General features: G+C 47.7%; 1 protein-coding gene and 1 pseudogene across 2 annotated transcripts; one reads left to right on the top strand and one right to left on the bottom strand.

Moving 5' to 3' along the window:
* The first annotated feature begins 2,514 nt into the window (after positions 1–2,514).
* LOC125538475 (mitogen-activated protein kinase kinase kinase 3-like) lies at positions 2,515–9,129 on the top strand. Of its 2 annotated transcripts, none has more exons than XM_048701763.1 (11): positions 2,515–3,048; positions 3,736–4,302; positions 4,645–4,732; positions 4,841–4,903; positions 5,832–5,992; positions 6,075–6,150; positions 6,653–6,712; positions 6,814–6,921; positions 7,011–7,247; positions 8,326–8,438; positions 8,523–9,129. In XM_048701763.1, exons 1-11 carry the CDS (start codon positions 2,702–2,704, stop codon positions 8,764–8,766), a joined length of 2,064 nt encoding a protein of 687 aa, XP_048557720.1. In that variant the 5' UTR covers positions 2,515–2,701; the 3' UTR covers positions 8,767–9,129. The 2 variants fall into 2 exon arrangements, with proteins under 2 accessions (XP_048557720.1, XP_048557721.1); XM_048701764.1 differs by having other exon boundaries at positions 2,516–3,048; positions 8,526–9,129.
* A 6,417-nt stretch (positions 9,130–15,546) lies between these two features.
* LOC125541760 lies at positions 15,547–17,027 on the bottom strand (annotated as a pseudogene).
* Between the last annotated feature and the right edge of the window lie 1,259 nt (positions 17,028–18,286).

The raw sequence follows: 18,286 nt of genomic DNA on the forward strand, positions 1-18,286 counted from the left end.
TAATGCACATCACTTAAGCCTTGCAAGCATTGCAACTAAATGAGTTAGTTGCGGAATGATGTATTACAGAACGAGTAAAGAGACTTGCCGGTAACGAGATTGAACTAGGTATTGGAATACCGACGATCGAATCTCGGGCAAGTAACATACCGATGACAAAGGGAACGACGTATGTTGTTATGCGGTCTGACCGATAAAGATCTTCGTAGAATATGTAGGAGCCAATATGGGCATCCAGGTCCCGCTATTGGTTATTGATTGGAGACATGTCTCGGTCATGTCTACATTGTTCTCGAACCCGTAGGGTCCGCACGCTTAAGGTTACGATGACAGTTATATTATGAGTTTATGCATTTTGATGTACCGAAGTTTGTTCGGAGTCCCGGATGTGATCACGGACATGACGAGGAGTCTCGAAATGGTCGAGACATAAAGATTGATATATTGGAAGCCTATGTTTGGATACCGGAAGTGTTCCGGGTGAAATCAGGATTTTACCGGAGTACCGGGAGGTTACCGGAACCCCCCCGGGAGCTAAATGGGCCATGATGGGCCTTAGTGGAAAAGAGAAGAGGCAGCCCTACATGGGCCGCGCGCCCCTCCCCTCCCTTGGTCCGAATAGGACAAGGAGAGGGGGGCGGCCCCTCTCTCTCTTTCCCCCCCTCCGCGAATCCTATTCCAACTAGGATTGGGGGGGGGAATCCTACTCCCAGAGGGAGTAGGACTCTCCTGGCGCGCCCTCCTTGGCCGGCCAGCCTCCCCCCTCTAGTCCTTTATATACAGAGGCAGGGGCACCCCAGAGATACACAAGTTGATCCACGTGATCTTTTCCTTAGCCGTGTGCGGCGCCGCCAGCCACCATAATCCTCGATAATACTGTAGCGGAGTTTAGGCGAAGCCCTGCTGCTGTAGCACATCAAGATCGTCACCACGCCATCGTGCTGACGGAACTCTTCCCCGACACTTTGCTGGATCGGAGTCCGGGGATCATTATCGAGCTGAACGTGTGCTAGAACTCGGAGGTGCCGTAGTTTCGGTGCTTGATCGGTCGGATCGTGAAGACGTTCGACTACATCAACCAAACGCTTCCGTTGTCGATCTACTAGGTATGTAGATCACACTCCCCCCTCTCGTTGCTATGCATCACATGATCTTGCGTGTGCGTAGGAAAATTTTGAAATTACTACGAAACCTAACAGTTGGGCCAGATTCGCGCGAGCTGCCACATCCGACGACGAGCACCTGCAGGAGCTCGCACAGGAGGAAAAGGGGGGCGCCACCCTGCCAGGACCTGCAGGAGGAGAACCACCACGCGATGCGAAGAAGACTCGCCGGCGCCGGCGACGCCACGACGAGCAGAGGCCGTGGAAGGACCAAGCCTCCCCTATCGCGGGAGCACATCGCAGGGCGAGGAAGCGCCCCGCCGCTGCCATCGGCCGGTCGAGCTTAGCCCGCCGGCGTCCTCCGGCTACGGCGAGGGAGGCGGCGGCTGCGGCTGCGGCTAGGTTCCTCCCGAGCCGCCGCTAGGAGCGACACGGGTGTGGGGAAAACTCTTGGTAGAGCAGAGAGGGAAAATGAACTATATCCTTGCTTGTGGTATTTTAAAAATTTGAGAAATCAACAATTTCTTTTGATTGTGAGTACATGCACACATACACTCATCACTATAAATGCACGCGTACACACCCTATTTCTATGCACACCTCCGAGATACCGAGCTGGCACGTCATTTTGAGATTGACGAAGTCTCCATAGATACCTTCGTAGTTGACGGAAATGTCTAGAATGTGCATCGTCAAAAAACTTAAAATAAATTCAGCAAAATGCAACCACCCATGCCAAGTCTAAAACTTGAACTATCTAAGCCACACTTTGATACACCGTGTGTTTGTACTCCTCCGTTTCTAAATATAAGTCTTTATATCATATATGGATGTATATAGACGTATTTTACACCGTGCTTGGGTATGAAATCACTACAAAAGACTAAATTATTTACAGAGAAACGGAGGGAGTAGGAGTTAACTTGCGGTTGGGTGTTGGGTGACACGTCAGCGCGTCCCCTACCCACCGTCACCTTTCCCGTGCCCCACCGAACTTCCGGCGAGCGCCAAAAACTCCACACCGCCGCACCACCATCCATCCATCCACGAAGATTCCACACGGGAGCCAGGAAAAGGAGACGCACGTACGCGCGCGCGCGCTCACGATCACGCACCCTGGCCCCACATGCAGCCGCCCGACACCATCGCAAGCCGCCGCGGGCAACCCATCCGAGAAACGAAACCTCCCCCGGCATCGCATCAGCACCACTCGCCCACTGACAGCGCGGACCAAAGCACCGGCTGAACGAGCCGGGACCCACGCGGCAGCGAGACGAGCCATCAGCCGCACGTGGGCCCGCGGCGTCGCCGTCGCGGCAGCTGCCTGCCACCCACTCGCAGGCAGTAACTTCCCACGCATACCGCCATTTCCATTCCTTTTCTTTTTCTCTCCGAAAAAATATCTCCCCCGCTTTTGTCTACTCCACCACTCTTCTTTCTCCTCCTCCCCCTCGCCTAAAAAGCGTCGTCGTCGCGTCGGCTCCTACCCCGCGCCTTCCTCGCCCGCTCGCTCGCTCGCGCCTCCCTCCTCCGCTCCCCTCTGCCCACCCCTGCAGCTCGGGGGCGCGTCCGGCGCCGACGGGGCCCCACCTTCCGCGATGCCCGTGCCGGGCTGGTTTCGCGGCAAATTGAGGTCCAGGTCCAAGCCCAAGCCCGGCGCCGCGGCCGTCTCCTCCGCCGCCTCCTCCCCCTCCCGCAAGTCCGTCGACCTCGACTACCCGTCCCCGTCCCCGACCCCCCGGGCGCGGGAGAAGGCCCGCAGCCTCGACTCGCCGGCCGCGCGCCATGGCCGGGGCGGCGCCGAGTTCCAGTACAAGCTCCCGGTGCCCGTGATTAGCCCGGAGCCGCTATGCGAGGAGGCCACGGATGTGGCGGGCTGCTCGTCGGCCTCGGGCTCCAGCGTGTGCTCTTCGCCGGATGACGCGCCGGATCACCAAGCGTCTAGGTATGCGGCTGATCGCCCGATGGTTATGGCCTACCTGCGAATTTGCTGCAGCCTGGAGTCTGCTGCCCTGCTCACCAGTTCAATTTTCACGTCTGGGGTGAAGTTGAAGCTGAATTTGGGGGTGACACTGTGATCGAATTTGGGGGAATTGCGGCTTGCTCGAAAGGTAGAGGCGTTAGGTTTAGTGTGAATGGTTAGTGGGCTTAGCAACTTTTTTTAAAGGAATTGGAGTCAAAATGCAGAGTTAGAGACTCGGAGCCAACAGTGTGACTTCGCACCAACTTCGTCTGTTGACCTCTTCCGTGGTCGTTGCACTTCTACAATCGTAAGCCACTTCATTTGTTTTTGGGTAAAATATGTACCTAGTCCTAGGCGGGGTGACCACGGATGCCAAGGCGTTTTATGATTTGTGATTGAAGAAATATTCCCAAAAAAGGCTGAACAACTTTACGTTTTAGTCGGAATGCAGATTTTTTTTCTCTCCTTCTGCTAACTAATTGTTTATTCTTGCAAAAAATTGATGATTTTGAGTTCTGCACTCAATATGCTTCTATTCTAGTTCCAAGGTCATATGTTCTGATTTGGTTACTTCAATTAGTGCGTTCTTTGTTTGGTATTGATATGTTCATTTCAAAATAATGCTTATACGTCTGTTGATGGTTCTTTTTTGCTTGGCATAATCTCCAGGTCTATGGATCCAATTGCTTTTGCCAAGGGGAGAGACATGCCATCTGACACAGCTATGATCTTAAATGAAGACAAACGCTTCATGTCATGTAGTATGCCACGGGAGCATCACAAGTTCTTTGAGGCGCCTGTTTCTAACATGAGGGCTCTTCATGTGCATAATAACGATGATCCTTCAACTAGCGAAGCCAGTTGTTCACGTGGCAGAATGTTGACTGAAGATATATTTGGTCCAAGAACGAGAAGCCCATCCCCTGGCCGAAAAGCCCATGCCTTTGCTGTGAATAATGTACATTCAAAAGAATTCGGGTTTAGCCCCAGGTCACCATTGAAAATGAGTGAGGGTTTGAGAAGCCCGCCTCATCCCTTGCCTCTTCCTCCAGCTCCCGGTGCTTGCTCACCTCTACCTCCATCTCCCACTGCTTGTTCACCTCTTCCTCCATCTCCCACTGCTTGCTCGCCTCTTCCTACATCTCCTACTGCTTGCTCACAGTCCCAATCACGGTGGAAAAAGGGGAAACTATTAGGGAGTGGAACATTTGGCCAGGTTTACCTTGGATTTAACAGGTATCATGGTTTTTTCATGTGTTCGTATCATTTGCGATTTGATTATCATATGGAACTAAATGCATTGATGTCTTATTATATGCTACAAAACCTATAGAAAAGCATGGGATGTGCTAAATTGTTCAATATTCCAGTAGATGCCTTTATAAGTTGACATATGAGATTATGTAGCATCTAGCTCTCAAGGGATCATGCTTAATGTATATGAACTTAGCACACTGTTGTTTCGCTCGAATTTTCTGATGTCAAATTGTTTATATTGATTGAATGTCTTGGGGTGTTGCCTAAATGTTTGGGAAGGCAGTCTGTACAAGAACTCTTATCTCACTACCAATTATGCAGTGAAAATGGGCAGTTTTGCGCGATTAAGGAAGTACAAGTAATTTCAGATGATCCACATTCGAAAGAACGACTCAAGCAACTGAATCAGGTTGATTATCTTATTCAGTTAACTTACTTGTCTTTCTACGCACCGCAACGGTATTTTCCTTACCTGTTTAATTGACTAAACAACATGTTATTCTTTCTGTATTAACAGGAAATAGACATGCTTAAGAAAGCATCGCACCCGAACGTTGTGCAATACTATGATAGTGATATGGTAAGTTCTATTTGATAAACCGTCTGCTCTGTCTGTGTGCAGTCATATTCGAATAATTATTTGCTCTTTGGATCCATCCAAATTTTTGATGGGATGGGCTCGTGAGAGAAAATAATGCCAAGTTTATAAAGTTCAAAGAAAATTAATGATGTGGGCATTAAGGTCTCATGCACATAGAGGTAAAGAAGTCGGTGGGAAATTCAGTTTACTAAAGTTCACAAATGATGAATTTTATCCATAATGAAAGGTTCTTTCTGTTGCTACTGGCATTGCTCACAAAATGATGGCTTGTCTCATAACACATATTGTGGAAATGTTGCATATATATACACAAAAATATGAGAACATATCGGGAAGTTTGTGGAATTTATTCAGTAGTTTGGGAGGCTATGGAACCAATGATATAAATTCGTTGCATATCTACATGTACAAGTATAAGCATGTATGGGAGGAGAAAACCTGCAATATTCACTCATAATACAGATTCTCCAGTCTACTTCTTTAATGTTGGCAAAACTGCCACCAAATCCTAAGGGGTTAAACGCACTGGTTTTAGAATATCAGGGGTTGGTGTGATAGCTGGTTTTGTAGTTCTTGAGGCAAAATTAGACACACCATCAAAGTTCAAGGTAATATGGAGTTCTTCAAAAACATTGATTGTAATTTATGTAGGCACGCTAATTGCTTTACCTGGATTGTTCGACTCCCATCCACCTCTTTGGACATGCTTCTGTTTGACTTAAGTATTTTGTTGCTTTTCCTCTCACCTGGCTTGCATATGTTTTACTCCATTTTTCTTCCTGTACTCTTCTATCATGAAAGGAATTTATATGATTTTGCTCTTTAGTGGTTATCAGCTTTTATTGGAAGTACATTGCCAAGTAATTGGCTGTGTTTAGACTTTCTAACCGTGTACCTTCTCTTACAGACTGATGAGACCCTTTCAATTTATCTTGAGTTTGTTTCTGGGGGCTCAATTCATAAGTTACTTAGGGAGTATGGCCCTTTTAAGGAACCTGTGATTCGCAGTTATACTGGTCAAATTCTCGCTGGTCTTGCGTATTTGCATGCGAAGAACACTGTCCACAGGTAGTATACAGCTTGTATAACTTCTACACATTACATAGGTAGCACAATAGAATAATTGATTGATACTAATTTTTCCTGGCAGAGATATTAAAGGAGCAAACATACTTGTTGGCCCTAATGGTGATGTTAAACTTGCCGACTTTGGCATGGCTAAGCATGTATGCAGTTTTCCCTTTCTGCTCCCTACCCTACGTCCATTCTCTATGTGTAGCACTATGTTAAAAAAAAGTCTCATCTGTAAGATAGCAATCCTAGGTATTCTATTTTTAAAGAGCAGACATACTAATGGGCGAATTTTTGCTGGGAAGGAGCTCCGAGCGAATGTCCTTACAGCCGCTTGAGCAAAATAAAGAGTGACATTTAAAAAAAAAGTTACACTGCATTTGCTGGCAATTTTTCCTTCCGTACATGGCAAGCCCGTAACAAACGCATGACGTTTTTTAGGTGTGTTGGCATGGCAACTTTGGCATTCGCTGGCAATTTCTCTCCCAGCGAACATTTGCCAGATGTTCGCGTCCTTTGAAGAGATAGTTGTGGTCTTTGTTAATACTACCATATGAGCCTTGGCCCAAACATGCATATACAACGAAAACACAAATTCTACACTGTATCTTCTTCTCCCCCTCCAAGCCGTTTATCTCATTTGTTGTGTTCAAGCAGATATCATCTTTTGCTGAAATACGCTCTTTCAAAGGAAGTCCTTACTGGATGGCTCCTGAGGTGAGCTGCCTCCTTTCTTTACACTAAACCTTCAAACCGTATTCTTCATTTCTAATTGTACCCTTGTCAGTAAAGCTCTACTCAATATCGAAAGCATGCAGGTTATTATGAACAGTAAAGGTTACAATCTAGCTGTTGACATTTGGAGTTTGGGATGTACAATTATTGAGATGGCAACGGCAAGACCTCCTTGGCACCAGTATGAAGGGGTATGCTTCTAAGTTGCAACTGCATTTCTGTTTCAATGTAGCCGTGACAAATTCAGGCTGACTCAATCTTCTCCAATCTGGCCTTGTAGGTAGCTGCAATATTTAAGATTGCAAACAGTAAAGATACACCTGAAATCCCAGATATTTTTTCTGAGGATGGGAGAAGTTTCTTGAAACTATGCTTAAAACGTAATCCAGCATCTCGCGCCACCGCAAGTCAGTTGATGGACCATCCTTTTGTTCAGGACCATCCAGCAGTAAGAGCAGCAAAAGACAGTGCACTGAGAAATGCATTTTCTGCTCCAGCAGATGTGAAGCATACAATGGTATAGTTAGTCCATAAACTCATTTCTTAAGTATGTGTTTGTTCTCTGGCCTTTTTCGCAATAAGAAGATAGAGGACTTTTACGGTACCTCAAATCGATGTGAGCTGTCCATTTTTAGGAATCTAATGGTCATATTAGTTTATACTAGTGCGTAAAACCTGAGTAGTGGAGGATGGTAGTGCTCATTTCAGGGTCAAAACTGGAAGAGTTCAACAAATTGCGTGGCTCATACGGTAATTCCAAGAATGAAAAATGCTAGACCATTGTGTCGTAACTCTATAGACCTAGGTCTTATTCTGGTTGGATGGATGAACAATGGAAGGTGGGTCTCCGCGGCAACGACGGCTGCCGCCTGCAGGGGAAGAGCAGACTCGTGCAAGCATGCCGGCAGCCGGCGGCGAACTCATGCAGAAGTTTTGATACCAATCGTGCGACTGGGCAGAGTGGACCTTTATCAGCCCATCAAACCTTATGCCCTTGATCCTTTCATGTAAAAAATAAAACAGTCCGATGTTTAAAGTAGAAAGTGTCCAATAAAATCAATAGTTTGATGAGTCTTATTATACTATTACCACCGTCCCAAATTACTTGTCTTAGGTTTGTCTAGATACGGATGTATCTAACACTAAAACTTGTCTAGATACATCTCTATCTAGACAAATCATAGACAAATAATTCGGGACGGAGGGAGTACCATTTTGTTGGTAGTAGAAGGTACTGTGAAAAAAAGCCAAAGAGAGGGTCACTTATTATAGTGGCTCGCTGACACGAGTGCTTGACATTTGCATGAACTATTGAATTTACTTGGACTCAGTCTGGACCAATTTAAGAAATAGCTAGAAGCACTATTCTGGTTTTTTGGTCATTGTATGCAGTTATGCACACCAGATCCAACTTTGGGGCGGGGGGGGGGGGGGGGGGGCGGTTTGGCTTAATTTCATAAAAGATCCTATTATGTCTGCTCTAAACGAGTTCATGAGTAATCTGTGACTTCTTTTTTGTAAAGTTCATTGTTTGCTCCATTTATGCTATCTGTTCTCTGAAAGCTCACACTCCTTATGCTGCCCTCTCGTTGCAGTCTAACAGAGAGTTGCCATCACGAAGAAGTATTACTCCCCTAAGGGATATAGGTGTGAGTGCGCGAGATTTTACCGGATTTTCTACAACTGTCCCTTCACCCCGTACCTCGAGGTACTTAAATACTTAGCTTCCATCCTCATTTTCACCCTTCTCGTAACATCGTATTTTTGTTAACAAAATATATATGTGCTTTAGCAGCCCTATTCCTGTGCGAACAAACATGTCTCTACCGGTGTCCCCCTGCTCAAGCCCACTGAGGCAATTTAAGCAGTCCAACTGGAGCTGCTTGCCGTCTCCGCCCCACCCAATGCTCTCGTCTGGTGCCGCGGCTTACAATTCATCAAGCTACGCACTGAATCAGGCACGACGAATGCCGGATCCCTGGCAGGACGGCTCCTTGAAACTCCAAAGTCCTTACGGTTCTCCAAAAAGGTTCTAAGCGTCATTTGTGGAGCTTCAGCATGAAAAATGCACCCATAACATGGTAGATGCTCAGAGTTGTTCTGTCTGCAGCCTCTTGTAGCTTTGTGTTGCGACACCCGTCTGATTTACTGTACAGTCGAAAAGGGTTCTCGAGGAAAGAGGATGTATCATGAAGATCTGTATATATAATAGGCCGTTATATCATGATGTAAATCAATACAAACCCTTATAGCAATAGGGTTGTAAATTCACCAGTTTGCGCAAGCTCACAGTTGTTGTTAGGAGGGATCGAGCGACTTTCGTGTCAGATATTGGAAATTTAGCTGGCTAATGTTCATGGTAAAACATTGGAGGAAAAGTGAATGTATATATTCTGAAATGGTGTGGGTGCATCTTTCCTGTAACCGGAACATGGTTTTTTGGATGCATCGAGCTGATGATAGCATTCAAGTCGAAAGCCATTGACATAAAGCTGCTAAGAAAAAACCGGACAGTTGTTTCTCTTTCAATTATAACACACACATAATCCTTCACCAAAGTTTCTTGCATTTTTCATTTGATGCAACCAAACAACCATTGTTGCAAAAAGAGCCTTGGCTCAGTGGTTGGGCATGTGGTTGTGCAGCCTAACGACCCGAGTTTTTCTCTCATTTATTTATGTTTTTCTCTCATTTATTTATGATCAAGCTTGGTGTGTGGTGGAACCACTCATTAAGAAATATCTTGATTATGCATCCCTAGTTGGTGCAGAGGTCCTGAAGTGAAAATCTCAAGAAGGCCAACCCAGATCGCATCTGAGCCGCTGCCCCCCCCCCCCCCCCCCCCCCCCCGCCCCCGCGGGCGACGACGCGTGCCTCCCTCCCAGACCATCGCCGTGGCCGAAGCCTCCGGGGTAAAGCCCCTCGTGGTGGCCGACGGCGGGTTCCCTCTTCTCCGCTGCTTGGGATGGCCGATGCAGGGCGGCGCGGGCGGGCTCAGGACTCGGCGACACAGCGGCGGCGACACCCTCGCAGCGGGCGAGCTGCTACGTGGTGGCCCTGGGATTGGCGGTGGCGGCCATCTGCTCCGTCGGAGGTGGTCGACCTGTGGCTGGGTGGTCGGATCTCGAGATCCGTCATCTAGTCCCGGCTACGAGTTGGAGAGACATGGTTGCCGGTGAAAACCGAGCCGACGGCGGGCGGTGGCGGTGTTCTACGCTGTTACGTTGAAGAAGGCATCGTCGCGTAAGTACTGTCTACCCACTCGTGCTGCTCCGGAGGAAACCCTAGGAACTGGTCTTCCAAATCCGACGATGGCGGCATTGCGGTGTTGTTTCTCTTTTGGGAGCATCGTTTGTGGAGCAGCGCTGGAAGACAGAGGCAGGAGGTGGAGCGTCTTTGTCTTGCACGGAGCTTATGTGGAGATATCAAGTCATGCCTGGCCGACAGGTGCTACGCCATGGCATACCTGATTGGTAGGTGCTACGCATGACAGATCTTTCAGAGTTTTCGCGTCTGGATGGACGAGCATAGGAGGTGGCGCCGTTGGGCGTCATGGTGGCGTCGACGGATGGCCGGACTGGCAAGGATGATGCGGATCTCTCTCCTGGATGGGTCAGCGGTTCGATGATGGGGGCCTTCTAAAACGTGTGGATGCGGTGTACGCTTTAGGTTTGCTGCACTGGCTGTTGGTTCCGATACGTTATGTGGATAGATTGACGACGCCACCGGTTTTAGATATGGAGAGGGGGAACACTCCACATTATCGAGTTTGTATGTGTGAGTGGTGGCTTTCGGTGACTTGATGTATGTTTTTGTCAGACCTTTGTTGAATAATTAACAATGATGGTTATATGCATTGATTGGTGCAGGGTTTTACCTTTTTTCTTAAAAAGACAACTATTGCTGCACATCCATAGCTTTCAATTCCTCTATCCAACATGTCATCATATTCTTATGTTTCTAGAATTCCGTGAACCAGAAACACCCTGCAAATTTGCCTTAACATGTTCTTTTAGAAGCTAGTGCACCGATAATTACAAATTTTGGTTTCTTTGTTATTTTATTTAATTGGCATAGTGGTGAAGTACTTCCCACCAAGGGCTTCTTCGTTTGACACGGCTTCATTGCATTGCACTGTACATGTGTGGGTAAGGGTTGCTCGTATAATCCTTCCTCAGACCCAGCCAGTATGTGAGTTTCTAGCACTGGTCTGCCCTTTATTATTATATATAAGTTTGGTACCCCGCAAAATAATAATAATAATAATAAAAGTTTGGTTTCACCATAGAGAATTCTGCGAGAGGTACCACTTCTTGCACCTAAAGGTCCCCCACACACACACACACACCAAATATGAAAGAAGTCTAGATCCTGAAGTGGCATGTGAGGGCGTGTGCATGTGCATCTTCAACAAATAGTGAAGATCTAGATTTTCCTAGAATAGGACGTATGTGGCCATGCAAGCAACGTTAGTACTTCGGTGCATTAAGGTGATGTCCATGCTCAAACTTGAAAGTCGTTTGTCATTAAACTCACAAACTTGCAAGCGATTCCAATGGAGAGACTTTAATGCTTTCTGCTCGACATTTTGCGATGAAAAATCTAAACTTTTCGATTTTGATATTTTGCGTGAGTGCGTCTTTGAGAAAAGATAAGGTCTAGATTTATGCAAATTTGTTTGTGTGCATTCATGTGTGTAGGAACAACTCTATTTTGGTTACTGTGGATGCAATAAAAGGATGACACTATCCACACCTTTTGTATTCACAATTTTGCTTTTTTGGCCTGGAGTAGGTCAAATTATTCCTTCACGAAACTTTTCACACTAGTGTAATACCGTATCATGTTTGATTTCAAAAAGTCTCAAGAATTTTTGTCTCTTTTTGAATTTTCTAATTTTTTTTAACTCAGGTCCATTTGGACCCAAGACCCTCTAAGTATTTCTGAATAACTATATGGTTAAAAATAATATGAATGTGATGAGTGTAGATTTTTCTTTTGAGAATACAGTACAGATGCAGGCGGTCATATATACGCGCATACACCCATCCCTATAAACACACACAAGTAGACCTTACCTCTATGAGCATCTTCGAGAGACTAAGCCGGCATATCATCCTGAGATTGGCGAAGTCACCACAGACGCCTCGTAGTTTTTTTTTTACAATCAATTCAGAGAGCTTTATTCAAACAAGAGCATTCCTTGGACAGTCAACCATAAGGCTTGTCACAAGGAAGCTGGGAGTCTCATCAAACCAGCTTTCCGTTACATGCAATGTGCAAGCACGCTTAGCACATAGATGAGCTGGAACATTCACTGACCGATTTACATGTTGAACAACAAAAAGAGAAAAATCACGAGCTAGCTCTCCAATCTGAACTAAGATAGGTGCCACAATAGATCTCGAATTGTGGCGAGAATTCCAGAGATCAACCATCTCCATGCAGTCTACTTTCATTATCACATGTGTGAAGCCTCAAAGTCTTGCAAACAACACCCCGTCACGAAGTTCATAAGCTTCAGCCAAGAGGGGATCGGTGATTCCCATGTATGGTTTACACCAAGCTCCTAACATCTTGGTTGCCGAACGAGCCACACCACCTGCACCTCCAGTGCTTGTGTCGAAGTCAATGGCGCCATCTGTGGTGATAGAAATGTGATCAAACTCAGGTGGCCGCCACCCATGCCCCGCCATGGTCATAGTAAGATTCTGAGGAAGATCTAGAATGGCGAGAGCCTCTCTCGTCAGACGCATTGATGTTGCCGGATCTGTTCCTTCCTCATTGTGTTTGATTTTGTTGCGGGAGTGCCAAATGGCCCACATGATCGTAATGATCAGTGGCCTGTCCTTCTCTGAGAAACGATCATGACATAATATATCCCTCGCCCAAGAGTCTGGATGGAGCCGAGGTAGATGTAGATCAAACCATGACCGAGCCTCGTGCCAGAACCTCTTCGCATGCGAACAGTACATCAACGCATGTTGGAGGTCTTCATCTCTAGCTAAGAAGATATTGCATCTGCTATTCTCACTTATATGCCGCATCTTGAGTGTGTGCTCATCTGGAAGAATGCCGCGGATAACTCTCCACCAGAACACCCTCACCTTCGGGACAACATTGAGCTTCCAAAGTGCAGACCACAACTGTTGATCATCCCGTGAAGTACCGGTATCTGTCGCTTCCTCTAGAGCTAAACGCTCTTTCTGAGTCATAAGAGCACGGTACGCCGTCTTGACAGTATAGTTGCCTGACTTATCGAGCGCCCAAGCGAGAAAATCTTCACCACCGCCTTGCCTCAATGGAATATTAAGAATGGCCTGGGCATCTGGCGCAATGGAATTGTCTCGGACCACATGCTGTCGCCATGACCAGTTATCACTATCTATCAGATCAGAGACCTTGTCAAGTGTGGTAGGCGATGGTTGCAACAGTGGCATCATGGAGATGGTTCCCGGAATCCATCTGTCAGTCCATATAGAAGTGGATGTGCCATCTCCAATTCTTTTGATCAAACCGTCTTGAAGAGCTTCCCTGCCTGCCATAATCGCCCGCCAAGTCTTGGAAGCTGACTTGGGCAGCGTAGCATCCATGAAATCAACTTCCGGGAAATACCGTCCTTTTAGCACCCTTGAGCACAATGTATCCGGCTGTGTGAGCAGTCTCCACCCTTGTTTGCCCAACATAGCTAGATTAAACTGGTGCATGTCCCTGAAGCCCATGCCCCCTTTGCACTTTGACGTCGTCAATTGTTCCCATGAGACCCAATGCATTGCCTTCCTGTCAAGAGAGCTGCTCCAAAAAATTTTTGCCATTGGGGAGGTAACACTCTTGCATACCTTCTTGGTTAGAAGAAAAGTGCTCATACTAAACGTTGGTATGGATTGCACCACTGATTTCATGAATTTTTGTCTCTTTTTGAACTTTCTAATTTTCTTTAACTCAGGTCCATTTGGACCCAAGACCCTTTGAGTATTTCTGAATAACTATATGGTTAAAAATAATATGAATGTGATGAGTGTAGATTTTTCTTTTGAGAATACAGCACAGACGCAGGCGGTCATATATACGCACATACACTCATCCCTATAAACACACACAAGTAGACCTTACCTCTATGAGCATCTTCGAGAGACTAAGCCGGCATATCATCCTGAAATTGGCGAAGTCACCACAGACGCCTCGTAGTTGAGGGGAACGTTTGCTTCCACTGAACACGTATCGCCAGAAATCCTAAAATAAATTCAGAAATAATACAAACACCAGGGTTTGGACCTTGATGGGTTGAGAATATTACCTATCCTCCCAACCATCCAACCATAGGATGGTTCACGATGAGTCTAGATTTTGAAATGGCAGGGTGTGAGTGCTTGCTTATGCGCACTTCGATTTGGATAGTGTGTGAGTGCTTGCTTATGTGCACTTCGATTTGGATAAATAGTGATAATCCTTCACAAAGTAGCATGTTTGTGCACGAGACTAGTTCTGGCTCTTGGAATCGCATGATCAAAATAAAACATGAGTTAAAACTTTAGTTTGTAGCTCATGTGATAAAAAAAACTCGGGAGATACAGTATATTTTTAGATTTTCAAAAAGTGCTTGGTTTTTACCTTTTCGCAGCTAAGAAATCAACAGCAAAATCTGGAAACAATATTGAATGATTTTGAAGACTAAATTCAGAAAGAAAAAAGACGCGTTTAGCGGGCGGCTGGGTGCCCGCTAGCGCTCCTGGGCGGCCAACTTTTTTTGAAACCTTCTGTCCTTTTTGTCCCGATTAGGAAACCTGTAGCATGTTGTTAATTAATCACCTTATTTATGATTTCTTCTCATGTATGATGAATGACTGCATGCTGTTGTATTAATATTCCTCACATTCGTTTATGCATTAATTTTTGGTTTTCAAAATTGTAAAAGACATATCTTCTAAACTGCATGTCGAAATTTAGATCCGTTTTCACTTTTGAAACCCTCGCAACGTGCTCTTCAAAAGTAGATTCTACATGGGGATGTTTCGACGAACTAGTCTTTCTGCCAACTAAACATCAATATGTGTGCAACTAGACTACATTGCCGCACCAACTGAGCATATGTGTGTGCCAATAGTCCTGCCAACTAAATATCAATGTGTGTGTAACTAGACTACATTGCCACGCAATTGAGCATATGTGTATGCAACTAGTGTCCTTCCAACTAAACATCAATGTGTGTGCAACTAGACTAGATTGCCGCGCCAATTGAGCATATGCGTATGCAACTAGTGTCCTGCCAACTAAATATCAATGTATGTGCAACTAGACTAGATTGCCGCGCCAACTGAGCATACGTGTATGCCAAATAGTCCTGCAACTAAACATCAATGTGTGTGCAACTAGACTACATTGCCGTGCCAACTAAGCATATATGTGTGCAACTAGTGTTCTGTCAACTAAATATCAATGTGTGTGCAACTAAACTAAATTACAAGCCAACTGATCATATGTGTGCAACTAGTCTTCCCGCCAAGTAAACATCAATGTGTGTACAATTAGACTACATTAGAAGAAACGGATCTGAATTTCGACACGTGGTTTAAAAGATATGACTTTTTTAAAATTAAAGAACCGGAAACTGAGCTAATCCCCGCTACGATGTCTTCTACTTTGTACTTTCACATTTATAATAGAGAAATTCTAGACTGCTTAGTTTGACAATTTTCCCAGGTTAATTAATGCAACTCCTACGTCGCAGTTTCCCGTAGCAAAACAGTTGGAATCAAAAGAATCGCCACAATACATCCGGACAATTTAATCTCTCAATTGACGCCTGAAGCTTCACAGAATTGCCACTACATAAGTTGCACGCAATTGAATACATTGGCAGACATTCTTGACGCAGAAACTTACAGCTTACAAGAACATCTAGATCCTCGCTAACTCTAATGAGTAAGTACTCAGCTCTGGTTCACCTGGATTTGAGCAGCTTCAGCAGCGCCCTCGCCTTGGCCTTAGCCCTGGCGCCGCACTGGCTCTGGAGCAGCAGCAGCAGCTGCGTCACCACCCCGGCGCCCACCGCCTCGCTCCGCGCCGCCCGCGACTCCCTGCACACGGCCAGCAGCGCCGCCGCCGCGTGCTCGCTCCCGTCGTTGCTCGACGACATCATGAACACGTGCCTCACGAGAATGCGCGTTGCGCCGGGCGCGTGCGCCACCGCCCTGCGCCCGGCCTCCGTCTCCGCCAGCGCCTCCACCGCCGCCAGCGCGCTGGACACGGCCCCGCCGCCCTTGACGTACGCCCACCACGACAGGTGCCTGAAGAGCGCGCCGACCGCGCCGTGGTGGATGGCGCTGCCACGCGCCGGCTCGGCCGCGCAGACCGCGGCGATCGCGCGCACCGCGGCCTCCGAGGCGCGCGCGTCGGGGGCCGGGCCGGCGTGCTGCTGCAGGAGCGGCAGGAGCGCCTGCCACACGCGCGGCGAGGCGGCCACGACGAGCGCCAGGTCCCGGGTCGCCGCGGCCGTGGCGACGGTCTCCAGGAGGCGGCACAGGCCTGCCTTGGCCCGGCCGCTGCCTCGCCCCAGCAGCCGGACGAAGGACGCCAGGTGTTCCTCCTTCTTGAGCATGTTGAGGCAGTCGAGCTGCGGCGCAGCGGCGTTCGACGGCATGAGGCTGAGCGCGCACTGCAGCGCGAGCTCCTCCGCCTCCGCGTGGCGCTCCGCTGGCGCGGCCGGCGCGGCGTGGAAGACGAGCGGCAGTAGCACGCTCAGGAACCCCAGCTGCAGCATGCACGCGCGGCCGACGTCGGACTCGGACGCCAGCGCCAAGACCTTCTTGAGCGCGCCGATCTTGGCGGCGGCGGAGGTGGCGTCGGACTGGAGGCACCGCTTGAGCGCCGCGAGCGACGGATCGGTCGTCCGCCGACTCCGGGAGGCTGTGGTCGGTGGCGGCGGAGAGCCAGCGCTCGATGAGGTGGCGCAGGGTGCGGTTGGGCACTAGCACGGTGGTGTCGCCGTCGCCGAGGGCCTGCATTGTGACGGGGCAGGTGCGGTGGCCGTCGGCGAGCCACCGCTCGATGCACTGGCGGTCGTACGTCTGCCCCGTGCACAGCGTCACCGGGTCCGTGAAGATGTCCAAGCTGATCGGACACCGGAACAGGTGCGGCACGCTCATCTCTGGCACCCGCAGAGATCAACACGAATCCAACAAGAAATGGAAGAACCTAATCCCTCGTCCAAGCAGGAAAAAGAGAATCACAAACCACTCCACTTATACCAACCAAGAACTCATCGAGAAAACCCCAAAAAGATGGCGAACAAATCTGCAGCTCCGGCCGATCGGTGGAGAAGCCCTTGTAGGCCGGGATCGACTTATTTCGAGGAATGCGGTCACACAGAAGGCTATTTTAACTGGCTGCTGGCACTCACTCCCATGCCACTCCCATCAAGAATCCATGGCGATGTAACGTAACAGCAGCAGACGAAACCCGTGAAGTGACCGCAGCAGGGTCGGTCACTGCGTGAGATGCCGGCCCCGGCCCCTATGATGGCCGTACTTGATGCAGATGATGGGCACCAAACAACAGGAGTCGCAGCAGCACAAGTGTCACAGGCAGTACTGGATATGATATGGGCTCTCTCTCTCCGTGTCTCTCTGTCTTGGAGGAGAGAGAGGAGGGAGAGGAGGCAGTAGCGAGGAAGACGAGGGAGAGAGGAGGAGGTGTGTGCGATGGTCATGGCAAGATAAAGGCAGCCGCAGCGGCTGGAGAACTTTCTCTTTTGGTGATAGTCTTTGAAAGGGATTGGTCTGGTGATTGGACCAGTACGCCATGAGCGAGGAAAATTGAATACTGGAAGGAAACATGGGGGCGGTCAGAGTTGGGGACTGGCCGGAATGCATTGTGCAGCTTGGAACGGAACGGCCAACCTCAACTTGAGATGAGAGGCTGCAGCATTTTTAAAATGGATTAATAGGCCTGTTCTGCCTGCAATTTGACTGCTGTTTTGCATACTATCCTGCAGCTTGCAAGGTCCAGAGAAATTAGGGGCCAAAGGAGATCATGCTTTGAAAGTATAATGGAATGGGTAAATGTTTCTCTTCTCATCTGTGGGGTAAATGTCTTTGGTGTTACTGTCTACATTTGTGTGGTGTGGTACTGTTTGCCAACTGTGGACTATTCTGAGCTCTCGACTCCTCAGCAGTAAACCTTTTCCTCCTTACATGGGTCTTGATTGTTCCATTTGCAGAAGATAGATTGCAGTACATTTAATGACTGTTATTAGTGTATGCCATAATGGCCTCAAATTGACATTATGACAGAAACAGGACTAATCCGTTAGATCCTTCCTTTCCCCTTCATTTTCGGTGAATCTGAATTAGTACTCCATTGTATCATTGTATTGCTCGCTAAGAAGTGTATGCTTTGGTCCAGTTTGTCAGAAAATGTTGCGATAGCAGCAACAGTTGTGCTGCAGCTCCACGACAGAGAGAGAGAATCTTTCTTAACAAGACAAAGATCAGTATACTAAAGTATGATCTGCACAGTTGAAACTAAGAAACTCCATCGGCTCCTCGAGCGACCCAC

The sequence above is a fragment of the Triticum urartu genome, chromosome 2 (assembly GCF_003073215.2).
Source record: "Triticum urartu cultivar G1812 chromosome 2, Tu2.1, whole genome shotgun sequence".
Classification (NCBI taxonomy): Eukaryota; Viridiplantae; Streptophyta; class Magnoliopsida; order Poales; family Poaceae; genus Triticum; species Triticum urartu.